The 10,926-nt window shown below is 30.3% G+C and overlaps 1 protein-coding gene and 1 pseudogene across 1 annotated transcript; one reads left to right on the forward strand and one right to left on the reverse strand.

The window, feature by feature from the left end:
• The first annotated feature begins 2,481 nt into the window (after positions 1 to 2,481).
• LOC114411357 lies at positions 2,482 to 4,904 on the forward strand (annotated as a pseudogene).
• A 939-nt stretch (positions 4,905 to 5,843) lies between these two features.
• On the reverse strand, positions 5,844 to 8,218 carry LOC114412856 (ribosomal protein S19, mitochondrial-like). Its single transcript, XM_028376940.1, has 2 exons — positions 8,053 to 8,218; positions 5,844 to 6,428 (listed from the first exon to the last, which is right to left on the reverse strand). The coding sequence occupies exon 2, from the start codon at positions 6,421 to 6,423 to the stop codon at positions 6,040 to 6,042; it is 384 nt and encodes a 127-aa protein (XP_028232741.1). The 5' UTR covers positions 6,424 to 6,428; positions 8,053 to 8,218; the 3' UTR covers positions 5,844 to 6,039.
• Positions 8,219 to 10,926: the final 2,708 nt, after the last annotated feature.

Below are 10,926 nucleotides of genomic sequence, written 5' to 3' on the forward strand. Positions count from 1 at the left end.
TAATATTTTCTAGTTAAGTCTTTATTATATAGTTGTGTTAAATATGTGTTGTGTATTGTAGTTGTGTAAAATATCAAATAAGTTTTGTTTTTTTAGCAAGAATACCTATTGTGTAGTCTAAAAAATAACTAATTTTTCCTGCACTTAAGGCATGCACTTATCATGTTTATGTTTTGACTTAAACATATTTTTTATTTCAGTAAGTTTGCATTTTTTAATTTTTATTTCTGTTTTTTTGTTTATTTGTATTGTTTATAAGTTTAGATTTTTTTAATTTTTATCTTTGTAACTTGTTTTGTTCTTTTTAGTTCGGGTAAGTTTTGATTTTTTAATTTTAATTATTTTAAGATTGTAATTTATTTTTATGATAAGTGCAGACTTAAAAGGGACCAAAACTCAAAAGATGTAAACTTATAGGGATAAAATAAACAATAAAAAACTTAGAAGGATCAAAATTAAAAAATATAAATTTACGTGGACCAAAAACTTTTGTAATTTTTAATTATGGATGTGTTGCTATATGCCTACATGTATGTTTTGCAGCAAAGAACATATTTGTATTTTGTTCCAAAATTACCTTCTCTCGAAAACACAATTGCGTGAAACAATCGTATTTGCATTGCACACGTTAGGGTAAAAAAAAAAAAGCCAACAGAAATAAGATTTTATTATAAATTGTCTATTTTGACTTCACAAATGAGAAAAATTATGCTAGCGTCTCCTAGCAGTGGTGTAAGAATTCTCAAATGAGAAAAATGCAATAATGAACGTTAATTTGAAAATCAATGGTTCATGTTATAATAAGACTTAAATATATTTTGAATTTCTTATAAATCAATAAATTTTGTTTTGAATCTTTTTGATAAAAAAATTTGTGTTGAGTCTCTAATAAAAAATATATATTTTTAATTCTTGTTATTTTATCTTAAACCTTTTAATATAATATTTTGTATTAGTTTCTTTGAAAAATATTTGATAAAAACTAATAATAAAATTAATGATCCGTATATTTTATGAATAAAAATAAAAAATAGATATATTAGAAGAAATAAAAACTTTTTTTTTTATTAGAGATTTAATACAATAATTTTTTAATAAGAATTCAAAACAAAATTTGTTAATTTATCATAAATCCATAATATATTTGTTAATTTATCATAAATCCATAATATATTTTAGTTTATAATTAATTTGGAATTTTGTCACATATATATTTTATTTTATTTCAGATCCCACCATTACTTTTTTAATAAACAGTTATTATTGTATTGTTATCCTGTAAAGTGCACTCCCTTACTTTAGAGAAGCTAAATCCAGGTTGAAAAATACGACCCAACCGTTTAAAGGTGATTAACGAGTTAACTTGCCAAAATTTGGTAACTTGATCCTTTAGAGTGGTCCATACTTAGTTGAAATTAAAATCTGGCCATTTTGTTTCTTCAATGCCAAATCCCTCCTCTCCTTGCTGATAATTGAGTATATTGATCATGTTCGTATTGCAGTTACCAGAGCCCAAACAATCAATCAGTGGTTCGAGTCACCACAGTAACTAGAAGATGGGTAGATGTTGCTGTTAGCTCTTTAGGTAGTTTCAGTTGTTTGTTTTTATATTTGTGGCTGAATGTTTGTTTCTTTCTCAATGTCAAAGGTATAGTTGTAGCTTCTAATTTATCATAATATTAAGAAGCATATATGATAATTCTCTTGACTCTTTCCTTGCTGTCACTTCTGATTCTAAACTTTGGCATAGATATCTAATGATTTACCTCTACATGCATCTATAATATAAACTGAACTTTTATGGCTATGCTAGCTAATCCCTTATATTATATGGAGTTTGGGACCATTTTTTTGTGACAATGTAATTGTTAAATTGATTAATAAATAATGACCAATTTTTTATATCCATTTAATAGAAACAGACCTGTTTCAGTTGCTGCATTTTGTATGTATTGGATAAAAATTCATGTATAACAAAATTGGCATAGAAATAACTACAGTTGGCAAGGTCATATTGTAATGTGATAGAACTGGAGCAGAAATAGCTGAATAGTGCTGCATTGTCACTGAAATTCTACTACTGATATCAGAGGGCTACGGTTGCAGAGAAACTTGTAGAAACTCTTTTCCTCACTTCCTCTTCAGAGAACAGAAAAGAAATTACAATATATCTAGGCAAGTTGAGAGGCCTGGTTCTCCCATACTGTCCTTACTCCTCACCATAGCTTTCCATGTTTGCTACCTGTTCAGTGGGTAGTTACATGAGATCATACCTGTCACACTACCTAGGTGGGATTAAATTAATGTTACCTCTCTTTTCTTTCTCAAATACAGCTTAAACTTAGGATGCCTGACATAATATATAACTAAAATGGTGTCTCCAAGCAAGTGTGCCTGCATTGCACACAATGTCTGCATTGCCCACAATAAACAAGGAAGGATAAGCCGTAAATTGATGAATATATATATAAATGTATCCTGATGCCAGAGGCTCCTCACATGGTGGATGTATGGTGGAGGGTAATTGTATGTAGCCTTCTTCCACAAAAATTGTTGAATATATGTGAAAAAAATAATAGTTTTAGGGTTATCCTTTTCTATATTGTCATTTAGCATGCTGCTTTATTTCTGTCCATTAATGCATTTTCATCAATTAAGAAGATTGCAGTTATTAGAAAAGATAATATATTTTATCTTCAGGAATTGGTCCAAGGATTTGACCAAGAGACTGCTGCAGTAGTAATGGCCAGACTTGCATCTCTTAAAATGGAGACAGAGGTATATCTCAAGATGTGTTATTTTTTGTTATTCTCTATTGTTTCGTTCAATACATTTTGCCATTGCTGGATTTATTTGCTCAAGTGGCTAAAATTTTTTTCTTTGCTCAACTGGGCGATTCTTGGGAGTTTCGTGAAAACATGGTTGGGTTGACGCCTTCGATATTGGTGGTTCTGGTGAACTTTTCACTTGTTTAATCTTGTTAGACCAAGTAATTTTAGAGCGGGAATACATGTTATTTGTTATCTCATCTAAGGTTTTAGTTTTAATTTCTTCATTTGGGTTTATTTAATAGTTTAAGTAAATGACTTTTATGATTTAACTGTGAACTTCATTCCCATCTTATTTAGCTATGCCCATAGCTTTTCCCTTTGTTCAAGGGTAGCTTATTTCAATTTGATATTCTTTTGCTAATAAATAACATGCTGCAATATAGTTGTCATTATGCAAAATTGTTTCTAAGGGAACTTTCAGACTTATACATCCGTTGTTTGATCAGGAAGCATTTGATGCCACACGATGGTTGGACCGTTTACTCATTCACCTTTGCTCTAAATTTGGTGACTACCGCAAGGATGATCAGTCTTCTTTTACTTTAACCCCATCATTTTCTTTATTCCCCCAATTTATGTTCAATATGGGAAGATCACAGTTTGTACAGGTACCATTTCCTGAAATTTTCGTTATGTATTACTATTGCTTTTCAAACCTAATTTAAATTTGTGGTGTTTTGGTGGTGAAATATATTGGCAGGTTTTTAATAACAGTCCAGATGAGACTGCATACTTCCGCATGTTGTTAAACAGGGAAAATATAAGTAAAGCTGCTGTCATGATTCAGCCATTCTCTAATAGCATATACATTAGATGCACTGCCTTCACCAGCGCTATTAGATGTGGCCTCAATTTCTGCGGGCTGGATTTTGTTGCTTGATTCATATTTTAGTGTGGTTATTTTTCATGGAATGTCAATAGCTCAATGGTGCAACATGGGATACCATAACCAGCCAGAACACCAGGCATGTACACAATGCTCATAGATGTCCTACTAAACAAGTTGTTGTCACATGTGAATTCTGCTCTCAAAATGATCGATGATTAATTAGTCTGTGTATCACATTTATGTATAGTCTTCTAATTGGGAGCATTAATAGTTTTCTGCCACTTTATGATGAAAATTATTTTATGCAGAGCCTTCTTTTATAAGTAAGGTCAAGTTTTACATTTATCATTGGCCCATGTTCTGGTTTTGCTAATGGCTTTAATATATGGCACAGGCTTTTGCACAACTATTACAAGCACCTCAGGATGATGCCCAAATCATAATTAGAGACCATTTCCCAGTTCCTAGATTGGTAGTATGTGATTAACATGGTTCTCAAGTAAGTACATGTATTACATTGTTTCCTTTTCCTGAAATTTATTATTATTGTGAGTGTTGCTGATGTATGAAATACCACTTTCATAATGTATGAGCAGAAAATTGTTTCATTAATCCATTTTGCTTGGTAGGTTTAGATTTTTCTTGATGAGAACCTTAGTTGGGCTTCACTGATGTTGAACAGGGTAGATTTTTATTGGCAAAGCTGAATCCCTCAGCAACATACAATAACGCACTTGAGATGGCTGCTGGTTCAGATGTAATCTTCACTGACGACGTGAGCCTTCAAGTTTTCTTTGAGCATCTGCAGATAGTAGTGGCTGACAGTTAAGGGTTTGGACAATGCACCAATGACAAGTTCTACGTTTTGCTGTTCCATTTAGTTATTTTCTTTTATTTGCTCTTAAAGGAGAGCTGGTCGTAGCCCATGTCAATTGAGGAATAAAGAAAGTTGTGAAATGTTATTCTTTAGGGTTATGGTCGGATTTTGTTCATGGAGAAATAAAGGCATCGAAAGTATATTGAGTTTGGGTGTTGCGGAAAGAAGGATAATGAAATGTAAGTTGAGAGCTACGTCTGTGATAGCAACAAAGCAAATGAGGGTAGTTTGATCACACTTGTTTTATATAGATAGATGGTTTAGTTGTCCCTAGGTTGCAGAGTAATTAAAGTCATTTTGTGATGTTGGAGTTCGATACGAATCACAATATTTGCAATTCTGTATATGAAGTTAGCGTTACAGGACATATCTCGGTGAAGTGAATGCTTTTTTTTTTTTTCACAGTCAACAGCCGGCCTCAAAATGTGATCTCCTTTATATGAAGGATTGCTTACTGATTGCTGTGCAATTAAGTCATTTTTGGGTTAAACCATTCAACGGTGAAAAACCAAAAGTTTGATTTTAAGTGGTTTAGGGGATCTTAAGCTGACAAAACCCCCCTTCGATTAGCGTATTACACTCTTCTAAAACGTTCTTTTTAGTTTTTGGTTGTCATATGGATGGGGTGAAATTCAATGTTGTTCTATTACTGCATGTGTTATAATTAATTCAATTTTTCAACTTTTAAGAGTTGTGTTTTATTCATAATAATTTATAACTATCTTTTCTCTATCATTTTCTATTAAATCATTATTAGTTACATCTCATTTTTTTCTCTTCTCATAATTTCATTCCCTATTTTAAATTTTGTTGTCAAATAGTACAGATAACATTTAATGGCATTTGGATTTACCATGACGACATTGTAGAACCTATTCAGTAAGGAGAGCGATAAATTTCTTACCAAGAGTATGGACATCAGTTTCTGTACCAATTAAGAAGTAATGCATTCTAAGTCAAGTGCAAAACTTTGGTGAAGCAACCTTGAGTGTGGAGTTTTTCTCAGATTCATATTATATTTGGCCATTTAATGATTATGCTGTTTTTCGGGTATTCAATCCCGACCCCAGGTTTCTACATGAAAAAAATTACTGGCATAACTTTCATATTAGTTGTAGTGGAGCATTCTAGAATCATGTTCCTGGTCACATAGGCACACCACGTAATGATGACATCCCTGTGCAATTGCAGGGGCATTCAGCATAACTTGATAAAATTCAGGTCCTCACAAGTGATAAGCATAAATTGATCAATCAATGATCTATCATCCACAAGGTAAATTATAACATGAAATGAATAGTTCAGATAGTCAAAGAAGCGATTCAACTGCAATCACGGTCAAATTTCATCAAAATCCTTGTTGCCAATATTCTCACAGGGAAAACTATTAGGTCTTCAAATACAATCTAGAGAACCTAAGAAACATACAGATTGATGTAAATAATTGCAGAAAATAAAATATCTGCAAAATTATTTTTGTCCAAAAGTACAGAAGATAAATATCACTTCTTTTTCTTAAGTTGTTTAACATTTTTGGCATTGGCTTGTTCTCTGGTCTTGCGTTTCCTGGTGAGAGCAAACTCTCCAAACTTATGACCCACTTTTCCCTCAGTGATCCTACAACGAATAGTGGTTTTCCCATTGTAAATCTTGACAGTGGTATCAACAAATTCTGGCAAGATAGTGGATCTCCGTGACCAAATGGTCTTGTTCGACAAAAGATTTGGGTTCTTCTTCATCTTGTACAAGAATGCATCAATGAAAGCAGGTTTGCGTGACACCAGAGGAGGAGGCAGGGGGGGCTTCTTAGCAACAGTGTTTGCTGCATCGCCTACAATTCCAAGAAACTGCTTGGTTAGAGCCCTAAGCATCATTGTAGGCCTCATTCTTCCTGGTCAACCAAAAAATGCAAACCATAATATTAAACTACAGAAAATCAAACCATCGTGAGGTCATTTACAGATATACTAAAGGAAACAGAATGCAATTTTTGCTTCAATTTTGTTTTATCCATTCAAACATAATGGCCATTCTGAGAGGCTTGGGGTTATTTTTTTGTTGTGCCAAAATCTATTTTTCTTTTCCATATAAGAATTAAGTAAATAGTCAAATTAGTCCTTCAATGATATAGCGTAGGTCATATCAGCTCCTGAGTGATAGAAATTATGCTTAAAGGTTCTTGAATGTGTATTTCTTGGGTCAAATCAGTCCTCATATCACAAATCTCAGAGACTAATTTGACTTTGACAGAACACATATTGAGAGATTAATTCAACAACTAATAGTAGCATGTTTGGTTCCTTGCTGGAGCACTTTCCAAAGCAATAACAGAGCTGCTTTGAGGCCAATTTACATTTGAGTATTCGTAAGTTGTAAAGTTAAACAAAATAAGCTATAAATACATATTTGGGGACCGTGAATGTAAATTTCATAATTCTATACTACTGATGTATCTTTTCAGCACTAATTTGATTATTTACTCTTTCAAAATAAAAGCAATATTATGTTACTTGTTTATTTCAACAGAAAACAAATTGAGTAACAAATTGGCTTTTACTTTTTGGGATACTGAAAGAAGGCTCCAGAGACCTGACAATACTCTTGTAGTGTTGTAGAGCACCATTTAAAGTAAGTTAAACTAAGAAAACTATATGAAATGTGGGGAATGGAAAGTAACCAAGGGAGGTAAACTGTGATGTAAATCATACAAAAATTAAAACATGTGTTGTTACAGAGGGATTGTACAAATTTAATCTATGAAACATAACTTAATGGCATAAAAGAAAAAAATACATCATTCACATGAAAACAAAGCACTAACATTCCAATCTTCATACCTTGAAAGAGCCTAACCCAATTTGACAAACTGAAGTTTGAAAGCCAACCCTAAAACCATATCAATTTGCCAAGCCAATCTTAATGAAGAAAACTGACAGAACCAACCTCATATAAGCCCCGAGAAAAGCTCTGCAACTTACCAACTAAAATCCCCCACCAATACATACAAAATCTCATATTGAGACCCACAGAAACCGACCATCGAAGATGAAAGCAATATACAACGGGGAGTTATGCAAATTTCATATAGGTACACTCCCAAACAACCCATCATAAGGGCAAACAAATTGGAGAAATAAAGCTCCAAATCTCAGACCCTCGAATGCACATGCTAAACGCAAAAACAACAGTGATGGCCACAAGCCCACAACAACACGTAGAAAATTGACTTAATCTCAACATTCAAGCACTTGATTTTTATGGTATTAATATTAGTAATACACACAAAGCCACAAACACAATGAGGGACAAAATTAGGTCACCAAAGCATATAGTTCCCACAACACAGCGAAACCCACCTCATCAATTCCTACGAATTTCCTTAAAAAAAATTAAAACTACATCATCAGGAGTTTGTCTCATAACACTTTGTGACTATAAATGGCATCTCAAGTAACGAGACAGTGTATAGAGAATATCGCAGATAACGAAATAGAAAAAATCGAAAGAATAAGGACCTGATCAGAAAATGGAGCACTGGCAATGAGCGGCGACGGCGGAAGAAGCCACTGAAATGGTTGCCGGCGGGAATAACCAACGGCGTTTAGGGTTTGGGCTATGAAGGGAAAGGAAAGGCAGAGTGAAGCAAACTGGTATCGAAAGCAAGCTTCACTCACCATTTTGCTACCAGAATTTAGTTTTAAATAATAATAATAATAAATAATATAATCTATATATTTCGTCAAAAAAAAATATAATCTTTATAATTTATATGTTGAATTAAAGAAGAAGAAAAAAACATCAATGTAGAGATATCAAGTTAAAAACGACTTTTCCAGTATTTAAAATTGAGAGGGGGGAAAAGTAAACTATACTATGATCCATTAATTCAATGTGTGTAAAATTAGACAAAAATAAATTTTACTTTATTATTATATTTTAGTTATATGATTGATTTAGTTCTTTTAAATATTTTTAAACAGAGCTATTTTTTTATTTATTAAAATAGTTTTGTATAAACTTCATGATAAAAATGTTAATTTTAATTGTCATGTATTATCAAGGTAAAAAATTTCACTTGCAACCAGTTAGAAATTGTTCTCACTTCTCACTGACTATAAGGTTATTATAAAAAAAATTATATATCATGGTAAAGAAATATTTTAAACATTATACTATATTTTTGAATTTTCCATTTTAAAAAAAATGGACATTACGAACAAAATATTTTGAATTTACAATAAATAATTTATATTAATAATAAGATTAATACTCTTTTATCCATTTATTACTGGATAACAATAGATAGAGTATTAGTGTCCATACTCACATTTAAAAAATAATATTTGTATCTATTCTTATACTTCTTCATATACTAATTTTAATCTTCATCCTCATACATGTTGAATACTTATATAATCATATTTGTGCTCACATTTTACTCATTATAAGGTTAACAAAAATAAAACAATAAAAAAATAATTATTATAATTATAGTAAAAATTCATTATTAAATAACCCAAATATAACATTAAAGGCAAACACAAATAATATTAAAAACAAATAAATATAACATTAGTTTGTCCAAATTTTAATCATAAATAAATAAAATTATAAAAATAATCATCTAAAATAATAATCGTTAAAGTTAATATTATGATCCTTTAACAAGAATTATAATTAAAGGTTTAGAGTTTTTGACTTTAAGATAGTGATACTATTATATATTAGAGACATAGAGTATTAGCCATAAAAAAAATATAATCATTTTTCATAGAAAAGTTATATATATATATATATATATATATATATATATATATATATATATATATATATATATATATATATATATATATATGATATGATATGTATGAGGAGTGAGTTGGATATAATAGTACTTACACTTATACATGCATAAATATATATATGCTCGTACCTAGATCCAATATTACAAGTAATTGTCTTGATTGTGGATATTTTTGTGAATACTCATAAGATCTAGAAATATTTTGTCATCCCTAATTTATTAAATTTTGTCTATATAAAAAAATTAGGACGACACTTATTATGAAAGAAAAGTAATAGTACATATAAGAAATGCTAGAAACACATCTTCTAACATACTTTGACTTTTTTAAAAACACATTCTCTGGTTAATTAAAATTTATTGAAAATCATAAAATTTAATGGATCTTATTTTAGAAAATTTAATCCTTTTTTATAAGTCTCAATAAGTTAAAAAAATGTATTTTTAGCACTTCTATATTATAGATAAACAAACCATTAATAAATTGAAAATTTTCCATTTCTTTTTAATTTTTAAAGTACACAATATTTCATACTTAATTTTTTATTAGTTTTCTTTAAAATATATATGTATATGAAAGTTATGCACACATATAGTATGAGTTAAAATACTAATATAATGATATAATTTCTTTGAGAATTTAATACAAATTGAAAAAGAGACAGTTAAAAAATATGAATATTTTTATTGGTCTAAATTTTAAATTTAACTTTAAAAAATAATTCAATCTAATCTAAATTGAATTTTTATCCACATATATTTTACCTATGAAATTAGAATATCAGCCATTAGTTGGTCCTTTTTTTCCAATTTCCACCCCCAGGGGGTTTAGGTGTGATTGTTATTGCAAATTTATTAAACTACTACTCTCTTCTTTCTAATTTTCTTTCCTCCTTATCACTTTTGTGTCCTGCGATTTTTCATTTTTATTTTCACGACCTTCACTCGACTTTCTCTAATTGGTCTCTCCCTTTCCTTCTTTCAATTGGCCGATTATTGACGTGCTTTGTTCGTCTTATATATGGTTCGTCTTTCTTCTCTCTCTCTCCTTTTTTTAGTGTTTTGGTGTGTGGCTTACGGGAAGCCACGTAAAGTATCCTCCTTTCATTTATTTACTTTTAAATAGGTTAGTGCATGTAATTTTTTTTAATACGGGTGCTTGTAACTTTCTAGAAGCCGCGTAAGAATATTTTATTAATTTTCATTTTATTATATTCTTTAACCTACTTATAACAAAAAATAACAGCAGGTACCTTCTCCATTCCAAAATCATAGTCTTTTAAGGTTACCACATACTAATTAAAAAATATTCAATTGATACAAATTTAGATAAAATATTCTTAATTTTTCAACTATTTTATAATAAATTATGTCGTCATTATCCACACAAAAATATATCCTACTGTTTATTACTTATTTTTATGACATATATCGCTTTTTAATGCAAATATTAATTGATCTTCTTAATTACACTATCTAGGCATATTGTTAGAAAAATAATTTTAAAAAACTATTATTTTGGAATAAGAACAAAAAGCTATAAAAAAATTTATTTTGGAACGGAAGAGTATATTAACATAGACCG

Source organism: Glycine soja, chromosome 5 (assembly GCF_004193775.1).
Source record: "Glycine soja cultivar W05 chromosome 5, ASM419377v2, whole genome shotgun sequence".
Lineage (NCBI taxonomy): Eukaryota > Viridiplantae > Streptophyta > Magnoliopsida > Fabales > Fabaceae > Glycine > Glycine soja.